This window comes from Saccopteryx leptura, chromosome 5 (genome assembly GCF_036850995.1).
Source record: "Saccopteryx leptura isolate mSacLep1 chromosome 5, mSacLep1_pri_phased_curated, whole genome shotgun sequence".
In the NCBI taxonomy this organism is placed as follows: domain Eukaryota; kingdom Metazoa; phylum Chordata; class Mammalia; order Chiroptera; family Emballonuridae; genus Saccopteryx; species Saccopteryx leptura.
Window position 1 is genome coordinate 140,070,204 of NC_089507.1, and position 16,304 is coordinate 140,086,507.

At 51.9% G+C, this 16,304-nt stretch overlaps 1 protein-coding gene across 1 annotated transcript; it reads right to left on the reverse strand.

Annotated features, from left to right (window-relative positions):
* Positions 1-165: 165 nt before the first annotated feature.
* Positions 166-14,687, reverse strand: ABCF2 (ATP binding cassette subfamily F member 2). The gene is given in 16 exon segments (XM_066385290.1): positions 166-772; positions 1,423-1,626; positions 2,405-2,533; positions 2,730-2,792; positions 3,229-3,339; positions 3,659-3,712; positions 3,714-3,749; positions 3,838-3,957; positions 4,128-4,223; positions 5,737-5,839; positions 6,607-6,702; positions 7,914-8,085; positions 8,207-8,389; positions 8,835-9,047; positions 13,776-13,979; positions 14,615-14,687. Coding segments are annotated over 15 exon segments (1,878 nt in total). The 5' UTR covers positions 13,936-13,979; positions 14,615-14,687; the 3' UTR covers positions 166-634.
* Between the last annotated feature and the right edge of the window lie 1,617 nt (positions 14,688-16,304).

Below are 16,304 nucleotides of genomic sequence, written 5' to 3' on the forward strand. Positions count from 1 at the left end.
ACGCACAATTTCAAATCAGCAAAAAGGGGACCAGAAGTCCTTCCAGATTCTATGGACTGGCGTCCTTCCCAATGATGCCCATCCCAGCGCTTGCTGAGGGGAAAGGAATGTTCACGGTACAAGGGGCAGGGGAAGAGCCCAGAGGCCTGAGTAGGAAGAGAGGGACCATGGCTTCTTTCTTTATTGGATGCTTCATACAGGTCTAAAAGTCACGCTGTTAACTATTTAAAAACCGACCAGGACTAAGCCCCTGATCCAGAGCTCCAAACCAGAAGCAAAAAGGAACGGGGGCGGTGGGCTGGGGGCACTCCTCCAACATCACCAAACCCAGAAAGCCGGGATCCTGAGCTCCTGCACAAGCCGACCAGGATGTGGGCCCTCAGGCTAACCCTCAGGTGCCTCTTGCTGCATCACTCAGGGTCAGGGACCAGCAAGGGGCTGGCAGAACCAGCCAGCAGAGTCCAGGCACGGACAAAGATAACTGGGAGGACGGAAAACGGACAGGTACTGTCCAGCTGTAGACAGGATCGCAGAGTGCAGCTAAGGCAGGTGGGGCCAGGGAGGACTGGGGAGCGGAACTGCAGCGGAGCAGGTGCGCACTCCGGGGACCGGCCTGCCCGGCCAGCGCAAGGGCTCACACGTTGTGGGCCCTCCTGGTCAGCTGGGGCTCCTCGCCCACCAACTTGGACTTGAGGTGCTCCTTGTAGGCTAGGATGTCCCCGGGCCACTTGCTGATTGTCTGCTTCTCACAGACCCAGATCTCTTGTGCTACCTGGAAAGCAAATCCTCGAGTTAACAATCCTGGCCGGCATGCTTGCCATTACTGCCCAGAAGAAAACGCTACAGCCTCCCCAACCCCCTTCACTGGCCTCCCACCCAACTTACAGCCAGCTTCACTCCCTCTCCATTTTCTGCTCTCCAGGACGCCTTAACCCCCCTGGAGCCTCCCCAGCAGGCACCGTGCTGTGTCCTCCGACCTCCAGTTCCCTGGCAGGGCCTCAATGTTCGCAGGCTTCACTCTCAACAACCCCCCCCCCCCCCCCCCCAATGACCAGCAGCTTTTTCACCAAAGACTGGTGTCCAATTAAAATCCTCCTTAGGAGAATACCACTTCAAAGCTGAAGACTTGTGGAACAGCAGTGAAAGCCCCCTCTTCTCTCCCTGACTCCCTCCCTGGTTCTGGCCAACAATATCAAGGAGACTAACTTCCTCACATAGCGACTGAAGAAATGAACTATTTCTGCCAAGGCTTTCTAAATTTTCCAAAGAGCCACAGGTCTGGCTCAGATCACTTCGTTTATGCCCTGAGCCTCTGCGAATCCAATAAATGTGTTAGGTGCCCGTATGTGTCATGACTGTCCCCCGTCCAGCCTTCCCCTATGTGACCCCGGCAAGGCCACCCACCTGAGCTGGGAGCCTCACCTGCTGAATGAGTCGGAAATCGTGGCTGACCAGCATCATGCCGCCCTCAAACTCATTGATGGCGTCTGCCAGGGCGTCGATGGTCTCGATGTCCAGGTGGTTGGTAGGCTCATCCAAGAAGAGCATGTGGGGGTTCTGCCAGGCCAGCCAAGCCAGACACACCCGGCACTTCTGCCCATCAGACAGGTTTCGGATCGGGCTCACCTGCGTGGAGTCGTGACATTTACCTCAGCTGGTATGCCCCCACCCAGCAGCATGAGCCACCTCTCCCTCCTCCCCTTCATTAATATTATTGCCATTTTACAAAATGGGGGTCAGAAAGGCCCCAGGTCAGGCAGCAAGATGGCGACATGGCCGTCAGTCTCTTGAGACCTGAAAAAGACTCTTCTGGCAGCCAGAGGCTCCTCTGTTACCAAGCGCCCCACCGCACCCCGCACTTCCATCTCAATGACTCAGACCCCCCAGGGGCCCCCACTCCAGATCTGAATCCGGGAACTTGTTTTCCAGGTTTCGTCTCCCTCACCCTCACGCACTATGGCTCATCCTGCTAGTTGGGGGCCAGGGCATGTCAGAGACTGGCCCACTGTCCCTGTCCCTCCCTCACAGAGATCTAATGCTCCACTGCAGTGATTTTCAACTGGTGTGCTGCAAAAAATTTTAAAACCTGCAGTACCTGACTGCTTAGGCAGCGGCGCTGACTACAACAGCCAACACAACAAGAGCCGTCCAGTGTGAAGGAATAAAATGATATTGGCAGAATTTTAGTAGTTTATGTGTGCCATAGATGAGAAAGGTTGAAAATGTCTGCTCCACATATAACCTGGGGCAAAGGAGAGGGATGGCCTCTCTCACAGGGCCAGACCCGAAGGAAGAGACTCTGGGATGGCTCCGAACCCAAGTGGCCAGGGCAGTGTCTGTCCTCTGAGCACCTGGCCAGCTGGCCTCGCAGCTCACCGGGCTCTCCCACGCGCCCTCCACTGACCTGCTGTTTCCCAGTGAGCCCGTACCGCCCAATGATCTTCCTCATCTCCTCCTTCTCCTTGATCTCCGGGTAGCACTTCATCATGTACTCCAAAGGGGACAGGTCCAAGTCCAGCTGCTCTTGTAAATGCTGCAAGGAGAAAGGGGCCCGCCCAGGTGTGTCTAGCATCCAAGAACCCCGCTGGGTTACTGGCCGTGCAACACACTACTTCTACATGGGCACCTATTCAAGGAGAAGCAGGTAGGAGCCGACGTGGTCACGTGCAGCCCAATTCCCCCACACACACATGCAGCCTGCCCCGCCCGGGTCAACCCCAGGCCCATACCTGGTGGTAACGGCCTATCTTGACATGAGAGTGCTTCCGGATCATCCCGTCTGTCGGTAAGAGCTAGAAAGAAAGAGTGATGCGTGGGAAGACAAGCAATGAGAAAGGAAGCCAGTCAGAAGCCGGCACAGGCAGAGCAGGGGACCACACCCTGAACTAGACCCATACGACTGCTTACGCAGAACCGACACCACCACCTCGCAGACCACTACACCAGCCCTGACAAAGATCGTGGGAGGATCAACCTCAGCAGAAGTTCTCAGCACATCCGCTCAGAGGTGGCTAAGTATCCACTACAGAAGGTGCCACCCTGGGGAACAAAGGACTGGGACACAGGCCTGGCACCCACTTTCCAAAACGAAAACGTGTATCTCTGAACGCCCAGACGTTTCTATGTGCTAAACGCTCAGACTGCACACAAACAGATAAGGATGTATTCCTCTCTCTTCCACACTCTCTCTCACACTCTCCCCCGCCCTCCCCCCATCTGGCACCGTACCTCTCCAGTTAGCAGCTTCAGAAGAGTTGACTTCCCTGCTCCATTGGGCCCTACCAAAGCCACTCGTGTGTCAAGATCGATACCAAATTCTAGATTGTTGTAGATGCAAGGCTGAGGTGGGCGTGAGAGAGAGCTGGCTATGCGGCTAGGATACTGACCCACCTGGCCAGCACACCCACCCCGGGGGAGGGGCAGCTCTCACGGCAGGCTCCAGCCCACACCCCCACCACAGGCCCAACTGGGTCCTTTTCCTTCTATACTGCAGAGGGGCCACTGAGTCCCTGCATGGGCCACCCAGCTGCCATGCCCCAAAACCCCCTCAGGCCCAGGGTTAGGAGGTGAGCTCCACACGGAACAGGAGATCCTCCCGGCCAGTGGGTACTCACCTTGTAAAATGCACCCCAGGCCCCCAACCACACAAGAGACTCACCCCATCTTTTGTATACTTGAAGCTCACATTCTGCACCATAATGACGGGGGGGGGGGATCTTGCCACATGGTGGGAAATAAAATGACAGTGTCTAGGAAGAGGTCAGGGCAATAATTAACTTCGGTGCTTTCTTAATTACCTCCCTTTAGCCCACCTCACGCCACACATTTGGACCCCACCTTGTCGCTCACAACCCTCTCTGTCAGTCCCGACGCCATCATTTTCTGTAGCGTCTTCTCCTTGCTCTGGGCCTGCCGGGCCAGCTTGGCACTGCCATGACCAAACCTAGCAATGTAGTTCTGAAAGAAACCGGACCAAGGGCTTGGAGTGGGGGCAGGTGACAAGCAACTTGTCTTACTGGCAGGACAAACACTTATGTCACTTCCTCTTGACCGCCTCCAGCAGCCCCGCCCTCCACACCCTACCCCACTCCCTGGAGGACATGACCCTGGCCCTCTAACGGCTCTACCTTCATGTGCGCAATCTGGTCTTGCTCCCAGTGAAACCTCTTCATCTGGTTCTCCTCTAGCTCCAGCCGCGTCTTCACATACTGGTCATAATTACCCTGCGGGGAAACGGCCAGTGAAGTGGGCAGTACGTGGCTTGGTCCAGAGTTCACACCCAGGGTTCCCGGGGACATGGGGCGGCAGGTGACCAGGTCCTGGCTATGAGACTGCGAAGTAGGGAGAGAGGAAGAGCACTAAAAAAGCATATGCTGACCTGGCCAGTTGGCTCAGTGGTAGAGCATCGGCCCGGTGTGTGGAAGTCCCAGGTTCAATTCTCAGCCAGGGCACACAGGAGAAGCGCCCATCTGCTTCTCCACCCCTCCCCTTCTCACTTCTCTCTCTCTCTCTCTCCTCCTCTGGCAGCCAAGGCTCCAGTGGAGCAAAGTTGGCCGGGGTGCTGAGGACAGCTCCATGGCCTCAGCCTCAGGTGCTAGAATGGCTCTGGCCGCAATGAAGCATCGTCCCCTGGTGGGCATGCCAGGTGGATCCTGTCTGTCTGCCGCCCTCCATTTCTCACTTTGGGGGGGGAACATATCTTGACCTAGAATCTGATGTCTTTCACACTGTGCACCTCTCTGTTAGTTTAGCGAGAGCAGGGCCACAAATTAAGTCCTCTCGCTAGTCATAACAACACCCACCCTCCTGGGAGCAGCCCTGAAAACCACTGTCACATGGACATCACGAGGCTAATAACTTTCCAGGAGCACCCCTAATATTCCCCATCCCAAGAGGCTGAGGCCCCCTGCAGCTGACAAGTACTGCTCCCAGGAGGGAAGACATCAGACCAATCAGATTTAGGACCTGGCAAACCTGCATGGCTGGACTGCAACAGTTTCTATCTGCAAAATACTGGACTCAGCCTAAATATCTGTCGAAGAGGGCCTGACAAATATGGTACAAAACAGCCACACAACAAAATACCATGCAGCAATGGACTGATTTATATATACTCATAGAAAATGCAACCTAAGATATAGTAAAATTTAAAAGCAACCTGCAGAAGAGAATGATTATTAAGATGACAACCGTGATATGCATACAGGAGATTTTCTACAAATACTTGTAAGTACACAGGAAATTTCTGGAAGGCTAAATAAGAAACTATTAGTACTCTCATGTCAAGTATAATTATGAATGTAAGAGGACTTCTATTTTTCGTTTGGTATGCTTTTTGAGGGAGAAAATATGAAAAGGCACAATGGTAGGCTGTTGAGATCCTGACTCCCAGTCTTCATGGAAGGAGGAATCAGTGTGCTGACTGTCACGAAGTAGAGTTAAGCAGCCACTCAGGAAGGCCGAGGGCAGTCTGGGCACTATGGATGTGAACTTCTTTGCCGTAAGGCCAACACACACCACATGCACAGCTTGCCAATCCATGGCTTAAGGCCTGAAAGCAATGACTTTGGGACTAAAACAAAGCAGGCTGCAGGATTACTTGTACACATCTTTTTATTGCGATAGGCAGAAACAGGTTACTAGTGTGTTTTTGCTTTTTAAGGAGAACTTCAGGGAACTGGGAGGCGCAGAGGTGCTGTGGGGAGCTGGGGCTCCCCCATGGTGAGTATTACTCACTGTGTAATATTTCAGCTTCTTGTTGTGCATGTGGATAATGTTGGTGCAGACACCATTCAGGAAGTCCTGGGAGTGGGACACGAGGACCAGGATGCGCTTGAAGCTGCAAAGCCAAAGAACCAGTCAGGGAGGTACACAGAACCACAAGACAGTCCCCAACAGGGAGGCTGAGCACAGGCCCAGAACACCTTCACCCTCTCCCATCCTCACTCCTGAGCACCTGTTAGATTCACTGGCCAATCCCCGGTGCTCAGCCCTAAGCCGCCAGTGCACCATCTGTCTGCCTGTAAGGACACTTCGACGCCTTTCAAAGCATGATGAGACAGTCTGAGTTCCCTACACCTTCTAAGCAAAAGCATATGTGCACAAACCTACCCATAAACGCCTCTAAACTGTGGTGGGAAGACCTGGAACAGGCACAGTCCAAACCACCACGTTCTTCCTCCTGAAAGAAGGCACCAAGTCACTGCAGATGCTGAGAGCCTTCTGCAGAGCCGGTACAATGCCCCAGATTATTCTGCTCTTTAGCCACAGAAGGACCATTGTCATATCAGCTGTTTTTCCTCTGTCACTACCTCATGATCTTAGACTAGAGTCCCCTTTCTATGATGTATACAATGCAGTTAAGGAAATAGCCTTCAATAACAACAACAAAAACCCCCACATTTCAGACTAAAAAAAACCAATCAACACAAAGGCAAGCCTGAAAGGTGCTTTATACTCCATCACTCTGGCCCCTGCAGCTGGCCTCCTCCCCACTGTGGCCTCACTGCTGTGATATCGGCGTGGTTTCCGGGAAGCCGGTTCCTCTGGACGCTGGTCAACGCCCCCTTGGCACCTGCCCATGCCCACCCCAGCTCTGCCCCTTACGTCTTCAGCTCCTCTTCCAGCCACACACACGCGTCGAGGTCTAGGTGGTTGGTGGGCTCGTCCAGGAGCAACATAAAGGGCCGAATGAAGAGGGCTCTGAGGACAGGAAAGGACAAAGCCACGTCAATGTGACAGGCGCCACAGGGGGGGCTGGTTTGCCTGCTACCCGCAATGCTAGTCAGGCCGGGCTTGGGCTCAGAAAGCAACTCCAGGCTCTACACCTCCGAGGAGAGGGAGAACGGGGAGAGAAACCAGGGCTGAGAGCAAGGATTAAAGGGCAGCACACAGGGCTGAAAATCAGAGGGACGGTGCACCGCGAAGACGAGGCTGTGCAAGTCCTTGCGAGTCTTAAATGAGCATGGCAACCATCAGGAAGACAGAAGCATAGAGAGGAAATAAATCGCTACAGCGAAATGGATTTGGGTCAGACCTAGCAGGCAGGGTTGCCAGACTCTACTAAGGAGTCCAGAGAATGTTCTTTTCTTAGATGGAATCTCAAAACAGGAGAAGCAAGGAGGTGGCTCTGGTTTCCACCTCTGTGGAGCTTTCCAGAAATAAGATTTCTGCACATCAGACTCCAGCATTCTGATTGCATGGATCTGAAGGAGAGGCTAGGAAATCTGTATTTTAAGAGTTCTCTAGGCCAGCGTTCTCAATCTGTGGGTCACGACCCTGGCGGGAGTCGAACGACCAGAACACAGGGGTCGCCTAAAGCCACAGGTTGAGAACCGCTGCTCTAGGCAAACCTTGACATGGCTAGTCCCTGCTGGCATGTGGGTCCCGAGCCAGGCTGAGGCAGCAGCGAGGCTCACCAGTGTCCCCAGCAGAGGACGGGGAGCTGAGGAACCACCTATCTAACCAGGGACTTTCTAGGGGGACAGCTGCTTACAGAAACTCCCTCCAGGGTCAGGTCACAGGAGGGTGAGAAGAACAGTTACCCAACAGCTGTCTAATATTCTGTCCCTACAGAAAGAAAGTGAGAAGGACTGAGGCACAGGAAGAGAGGAGTCAGGAGGAAAAAGAGAGGCCAATCCCCCATTTCCCCAGGGCCGGTCCCAGATCCCCCCATTTCCCCAGGGTCAGTTCCAGAATCCCTACTGGAACTGGGGAAACCTGGCCAGAAACCCAGCAATGACCACTCCAGTCAGGAGCCCTCGGTTTAGCCCACACACCAACCCTTCATGGCACCTGATGTCCATGTCCATCTGTCCCTTACCGACCACCGCACCCTGTTCGAAACAGTTCCACTGGAGTTCCACCCCGGGGGTAGGGGGCTGGCTACATGGGGGGGGGAGGAAGGGGCTCACCTGGCCAGGGCGACCCTCATCCGCCAACCGCCACTGAAGTCTTTCAGCTTCCTGCGCTGCATGGCAGGTGTAAGCCCCAGGCCGTGCAGGATTCGTGAGGCCCGCATCTCTGCCTTGTCGGCGTCCAGCTCCTCCAGGCGCTCGTACAGTTCCATGAGCTTCTCACACTCGGCTGCGGGCAGTGCGCAGGCGTCAGGCGCAGGGAGGGGGCTGCCTGGGGGTGGGGGGTGCCTGCCCAGGAGGGCCCCCCCACACTTCGCCCCTGCCCCCCCCCCCTCGGCTTGGGGCCCTACCATCCTCATGAGCCAGCCGCTCGGCCTCCCTCTCCAGCATGGCGCGCTCGGTGTCCACTTCCATCACACACTGCAGGGGCGTCTTGTCACTCGGGGGCATCTCCCGGGTCAGATGGTAGATGTCGATGTGCTCGGGGATGGGCACCTCCCGTTTCCCAATAGCAGAGAGCAGCATGGACTTTCCTGGGGGGCAGGTGAACGTTGGGAAGACGACCCACAATGCAGTTCCACCCATCACTCTGCACACCAGCCCCTCCACTCCGGCTGGGCCACAACCTCACTATTTTTATTAATTTTTTAGTATCTTCCTTCCATTCCTTCATTCAAATTATGCTATTGCCCTTTCCCCATTCTCAGGACACCTTTCCTCCAGTTTCCTCCAATTCTTGTCCCCTCCTCTGGGAAGTCTGCTCATCCACAGCAGCTGGCGGAGCCACCGGGCCCTCCTGGCCACTTCTCCGGCACCTTCCGTCTAGAAGCCCACGTGTTAGCGCCCTGTCCCCGGCACACCTGCTCTCCCTCCAACACGGCACACTCCCTGCTCTGTGCATGGCTGCTGCTAGGTCAACGCTGCTGAGTGACTTACACACCAAGGAGAGACACCCCGCCTTGATTCCAGGGGTCTCACCAATTCCATTTAAGCCAATGAGGCCATAACGGCGGCCTGAGTTTAATTCCAGTTTGGTATCACTGAGCAGCTCCTGACCGTGGAAAGTGAGGGACAGGTTGATAATGTGGACGTCAGTGCTGTTGGGATGAGAGGCGAGGACACCGGTGACAGCTCGAGCAGCAGCTTTCTTCAGCTCAAAGTCCTCCAGCTCCTTAGTCAGCAAATCCACTTCTGAGGGCAGAAAAGAAAAGCAGTGTGGTAAGAGAGCCAAGAGAGCTAGCTCGCACAAAGAAAGGCACACCCTAGCACGCCCTGCTTCTTGACACCCTTTACTTTGTCATTTACCCTTTTAACTCTCTTGTTCCTAGATGATACAAATGCAGGCGGGAATGACCATAACTCCAAATGGTCCTCTGTGAGTATGTGTTCAATTAGTCTTAATGCTCCCCCCAAAAGATACTACAGAGGTGCAATCTTTTACTGCATAAGCCAGGAAGCTTCAGACAGTGCTTATGGGAAGCTCTGTGCCCAGAGGGGACCAGTGTGAGGAAACGCACAGAGATCAGTGCAGGCAGGGCAGAGGATGGGAAAGCCGGAAGTTCCCAAGTCCGGAAGGTTCCAGCAATGCAAACTGACCATGAGACAAGAGTCCAGCTGCTCTGCTTCTGTGGTTTTTCAGGCATGACTATATCCTTAGGCTGAGGACTATCCTTATTAATAGCTAATATAACTGACTAATAGTTACTGAGCTTATTCTGTGCCTGGGACTATACTATATATCATCTTCCTCAATCTAATTTAATACTCATAACCCTTATGACATCTACACCTGTAATCCCCATTTTATAAATAAAGAGGTTAGGTAACACAGCCAAGGCCAAAAAGGCTAATAAGGAACAGAGTCAGAATTTGAACTAGTGTTGGTCTGACCCTAAAGCCCACGACCTTACCCATTTCACCATACTACTTTTCCAAATAAAGGAGAGTATCCACCAAGTGTTGTGGAAAGTGAGACAGGAATGGGAGTGGAGGGAATCTTGGTAAGCTTCTTTTGAGAGAGTAAAGGTGACCTACTTACCTTTTCAGGAAGGAGTCAGAAACTACACACGACGTTCCGCTGTGAGAATTTCCTAACTTTTTCGTCTCTGTTACCCTCACTTGTGTTCCCTTAGTAATTTTATAGTAGACCCATGAAATAAGTCAAGTCATGTGCTTGTACGCGGAAGTGGAGACAGGGTAGAGGAGGGACCACACCTCAGCGCCCTCCTTGGACAGGCAGACAGACTTAGGGAGAGCAGCTCCCAGATAGCAGGTGTGGTGAGAGACAGTCAGCCAGCCTCTGATCACTCTCCAAATCCCCCATCCTGTTGGATCACCAGTGCTAGCACCATCATTACCCATTACCCACCCCACTTCTGAACCCGCTCTGCTTGCAAGGACCCAGAACAGAGGGCAGAGAATGCCCTACCGGGCGGATGACGGTCACCCCATACTCAGCTAGCAGAACAGCGTGTTGTCTACTCACACTTGATGAATCCTTTCTGAATGGAGGACAGAGATTTTAGTTTTGACTGCAAGGAGGGATTTTAAGAGTCTCTTTTCAATATGGTTGGGTTACTAGGCTCCCCACAGCCCTGCCCTGTTCTAGATGTTGAAAAAATGGAGTAGGGAGAGGTCCAGATCAGTGGTTGTCAACCTGGTCCCTACCACCCACTAGTGGGTGTTTCAGCTTTCATGGTGGGCGGTAGCGGAGCAACTGAAGTATAAATAAAAAAGATAGATTTAACTATAATAAGTTGTTTTATAAAGATTTATTCTGCCAGACTTAGTGAAAATCCGACATAAAGTACTTGGTATGTAATTATTATTATATGCTTTAACTTGCTGTAACTCTCTTTATAAATTTTATAAAGTAAAGTTACTTCCCTTCTTTATAAATCACCATTACTGTGGAACTGGTGGGCAGTTAGAAAGTTTTACTACTAACAGAGATACAAAAATGGGCAGTAAGTATAAAAAGGTTGACTACCCCTGGTCCAGATCTTTCTGTTTCTTAAAGGATCAGATGGTAAGCATTTTAGAGTTTATGGGCCAAGCGGCAAAATCAAGGCTATTATGCAGCGTCAACATGACCATTTAAACTGTAATCATCTAAAAAAAAATGTAAAAAACCATTCTTAGCTTAGGAGGGAGGTGGCTTAAAAATTGGCCGGCCAACTGCCTATTTTTTTATAAATGATAGTTTTATTGGAACACAGTCACATTCATTATTCACATCTTGTCTAGGGCTGCTTTCTACTACAGCAGCAGGGCTGAACAGCCGCAACAGAGAACAGATGTTTGGCAGAGCCACAAATATTTTCTACCTGGCCCTTTACAGAAAAAGCTTGCTGATCCCTAGTCTCTATCTCCTTCTGCTCAGACAAGGGGAAAGATCAAAATTAAGGGAAAGCTATATATAATTTTCTTCTGATCTCTTCCAGTTTATATCTTAGCACCTATAACTAAATCATTTTTTAAATGATTTGAGAGAGAGAGAGAGGGAGAGGGAAGTGTCCATTTGTTGTTCCACTTATTTGTGCATTTATTGGTTCATTCACATATGTGCCCTGACCAGGGGATCAAACCCGCAACCTTGGTGTTTCGGGACAACGCTCTAACCTAACTGGTCAGGGCCCTGAGTCATCTTCTGAGCTTCAAAAGTAAGAGACTTAAACAGACCTCACTGTCTAGCCTATAGCATCCCAGAAAACAGACTTAAAAGACAAATAAATAACGTTAAAGAAATGGAAAAGAGATTCTGGAATAAACTTCACCAGGGAGAAAACTCCTTTTTACTACTTTCTCAAACAAAGGGACCAGCGAAATTCCAGTGCCTGTCTTAAAGAGTCTCACATTCTAAAGAAGGTCAAACTGCTAATCAGAGATCACTTTCTTTGGTATTTATCTTGATCTTTTCATACCTTACTACCTATGGAAGGCCACATGGCAATGGCAATTGGTAAAGCTTGGAGAATGGTGACCTGCAGCATCAAACAGTCCCAAACCCAGAGAGGGGAGGGACTTCAGTCTCAGGAAAGGGAGCAGGTGACCCATTAATTATCAAAGTAGAAATGACCCCAGTCTCTGGCAATAAGAAATGTCTTTGAGAGGATTGGAAAGAAAACACATTTCATATTTCAGAGCAGCAGTTCCAGAGGAAGCAGAGTGCAAGCCAAAGCTCCCGTATTACTGAGATAGGGGTGCTACAGCTGGGCTCCCTGGGATATCCCCTTCTCGTAGAAAAGGGTGAATGAGAAATGTGTACTGGAAACAGTGGACAATAGTCTCAAAGTGGGATTCAGTTTCCTACCTTTCCAGTTCAACCAGAAAGTACCCACAAAGCCAATGATGCTATTCACCATGGTTCCTGAGGTCCTAGAGGGGACCTCAAATCTCTACTATAGAGATCAAAACACAGCCTGCTCAGTCATCCCATCATTGTTAACTTCCCATCACTCCACTACTCTGGACAGATAAAACTTCCCCATGACCTGACTTCAATGCACCAGCTCTCTCCCATAATTCTAATTTTGGAGACAACTCTTACCATTCAGCTCTCTCCCTCTCAATCCTTTTTAACTCCCCCTTTCTGACTTCCTATCCGTCTATCATAATTCGCAGTAGTAATTCTCCTCTCCTTTCCAAACATTTATTTAGCATCTCTATCTGTCAGGCTTGTCACACAGAATATTATCCAAGACATGGTCCTTGCACTCAAAGACCAAACAATTTAGATGAAAACCCAGAAGTAAAACGTAAAAGGATAACCGTGTAAGAGAACATATAGTATAGTAAATAAAATATTGCACTCAGGTCTGATTGGGAAAGGCTGAGAAAAAAATGTCAAACGTAACTAGCACAAAAGTTGTGGTATTAGAACTTAATGGACAGAAATGTAGTGACTATTGAAGGGATGATGGTAGTCTGGGCAGCAGAATGCATGTTTAGGGAGTCTTGGGGAGTTGGAGAAGAAGGCTGGGAACAGACTGCCCAAAGCCTGGGATATCCCTACGGTACCCTGCCATGTTCCCCACCTGGACTGTAAGGTAGGAGAGAGCAGCCTGTTTATAGTGATACAGCGAGACATGCTCACTATGTATGTCCCCAAATAGAAACAACAAAAATGCATCTCTTGGCCCTGGCTGGTTGGCTCAGCGGTAGAGCGTCGGCCCGGCGTGCAGGAGTCCCGGGTTCGATTCCTGGCCAGGGCACACAGGAGAGGCACCCATTTGCTTCTCCACCCCTCCCCCTCTCCTTCCTCTCTGTCTCTCTCTTCCCCTCCCGCAGCGAGGCTCCATTGGAGCAAAGATGGCCCCGGCGCTGGGGATGGCTCCTTGGCCTCTGCCCCAGGTGCTAGAGTGGCTCTGGACGCAACAGAGCAACACCCCAGAGGGGCAAAGCATCGCCCCCTGGTGGGCATGCCGGGTGGATCCCGGTCGGGCGCATGCGGGAGTCAGTCTGACTGCTTCCCCATTTCCAGCTTCGGAAAAATGAAAAAAAAAAAAAAGCATCTCTCTCCCAGGGAAAAAAAACCATAACACAATTCCTAAGTTTCTGAATAGTATTGTCGGTAGCCCAGGGAGGACAAGGGCTGGCAAAAGGCCCAGCACCCAGACCACCACGTGCAGAACAGGACACCGACAAAGGGGCAGGCAACTGACATCCTCCTCACAATCTAATAGGGCAACAAGGCAACACAACTCTTCCTCTCCTTGCCGCTGGGTATGTGAGAACCCTGCGCTGTTCCCTTGAACAATAACAGGACGCCACAGGCTCCACCTCTACGACTGCTCAAGCTCAGGCAGCTTCGCGGCACCGGATCCAGTCGCCAGGGGCCCCCAGCATCGGGATCCCAACGCTGGCTGGGGCGTGTGCGCAGCCAGCCCTCCAAGGAACCCCGCCTCTCCCTCCATTCACCTGCGGACTCCTGGCCATTGATCTCCTCGTTCTTCTCCTCGGCCACCTGTGGCTCTGTGACGGCGTCTCCGTTTTCTTCGTGTCCCTTTCTGGGCCGCTGTCGTGCTTTGGCGGCTTCCTTCTTTTTCGCTGCCTTCTTCTTGGCCAGGTCGGAGGGCATGGTGGTTGGACCACAGCAGGGAGGTGACCGTTCTTTCAGGGAGCCTGAAGGGAGGGAGGCAAGCACCCCAAAAAAGTCTCAAGGGAGGGAGAGCGCCCGGACCCCGTTCCATCTCTCGGCAGAGATTTTCCTAATCGAGCCTCCGAGACCCAGCTCCGCTCCCTGCCTGGTCGCTCCTAACTTTGCCAGTCTCACAAGCCGATGCTGGTCCCTCGCCGCCCTTCTCATTTTCACCTCGCTTCTCTCGGGCTCGGTCCGCCCATCCTCACGGCCGGCCTCCCTCTGGAAACGCTCCTCCTTCCGGGGCCGCGGGACAGCGACCGGGTCCTGCCCCTCGGCAGCGGGCCGAGGTCCCGTCCCCGGTTTCCCCGCAAGTCCGTGCTCTGCCGGGCTCTTTCCGCCCGTCCGCCTCATCCCCTTCCGCGCCACCTCGCCGCCAGGCCCCGCTTCTTCCCGGGATGCGCTTGTCCCCCACGGGAGACCCCACTGGGTCCTCCGCACACACCAACCCACCCTCCCGCACGGACCCCGACCCCCGCCCGACAGCTTCTCCCCCGCGGCCTTTTCATCCCCGAAAGCCTCTTCTCTCCATCCCGACACTGTCCCTCTTCCTTCTTCTCATCCTCCTTCCCCTGCACTGGCCGGCACCCTCCCCCCAGCGCCCCTTCCCCCAACTCACTGGGCCTCGCTGCTCGGCCTCTGTCGCAACAGAGCTGCTCCTGGGGCTCTGCCGCTTGCGGCCGGCTCGCCAGCCAATCACGGGCTTGCGCGGCTCTCGGCGCGCCGCCGCTCAGAATCCTGGGAAATGTGGTCCTCGGTCGCGCCGGCTGAGGCTGAGCACCCTCCTCCGGAACTACTGCCTATCCCAGGGGCCTCGCGGGAGCCTGACGTCATCATTGTGCGCGAGGCTGGAGGGGATTCGAGTCCGAGAGCCCTCTGCCATAGGATCATTTAGGGCACTGGAAACTGCAAATCACAGCTTACTCCTGGAATAAGCGGGCTGGCTCTCATGGGCTTTTCCTAGCCTCTAGAAAATCTGTTGTATATGTGGAGATACCGAGTTTATAGGGCCTCCCTGCCGGTTTAGGCAGCAAGGCGAGCTACTACACTTCCCAGATTGCATCAGGCGAGAAACGGGTCGAAAGAATGGGCCGAGAAGAGGAGGGAGGTGGAGGGAGAAAGAGGGACAGAGAGACGGTTGCGAAGAACCGAAGGAATGCATGAGAAAAAGGCGTCTTTGTTTCTTGAAACCGAGATTTAAGAGGCTAGTCCAGTATTAACCAAACTTTTAGACGGTGCCAATCGTTGTTCCTAAACCCTGGCTGCGTAGCCTACCCACTAAACCAGAATTGTTAGGTTTCCATCCAAACCGTGTGAAGTTTGGTGGAACAATCCCTTTTCTTTCTAAGTGTACCTTTATCATCCGTTAGCCACGTGACCCTACCCGTTACTTTTCTTTTGAGCCTCACTGTTTACAATCTGTCAGACTTTACATCGCTACAACTTGCAAATCCCAAATTGTAGCCTCAATTCCAAGGCAGCCTCTTGGTAATCCCTGTTAACTTCTCCAGGCTCTTAACCAGCAGCGCCTCACCAACAGCGACGCAGCTGGAGGGAACCAAAGGAAGCCGTTACAACCCCCAGAAGCTTTTAAAAAATGAACTCACTCCTCCACCCATAGAACTAGTGGTCTCTTCCTCCAACCTGATGCTCCGATAGAACCTAACTACTTGTATTTCAGGTAATCCATCTGTTTCACACCTTCATACTTTTGAGCGTACTTTTTTCTAAAATGCCCTCCACCATTTAAGTGCCCACTGTTTGTCAGATTCAGAGCTCGATGCTGTAGTAGCAATGGTGCCAAGTCATTCCCTAACCTCAGGGAGCTCACAATTAAGAAGAAACATTTAAAAGGTAAATAGAACTTGTGGTTTCGATCCCAAGTCAAAGCACATATGAGAATCAACCAATGAATGCATGAATAATGGAACAACAAATCAATGTCTCTTTATAAAATCAGTAAAAGTAAAATTAAAAATGTATATGTTAATAACAAAAAGAAGTAATCAGACCATGGCATTTAGGGGGTAAATGCCTTAAAAGAAGTGACTGCTGGAGTTCCTAGGCGGGGACATCACTTCACATAGCTTAACCAAGAGCATGAATTCTGGAAGCAAACTGCCTGCATTCAAACCCCAGTGCTACCATTTACAGTATGTGACCTTGGCCAAAATACATACTCTCTTCTGTAAAGTGAGAATGATGATGGTGTGGTTGTTAGAAGGATTAGAGTTTAATTGTTGTTGTTTTTTAAAGATTATATTTATTGATTTTAGAGAGAGGAGAGAGAGAGAAGGGAGGAGTGGAAA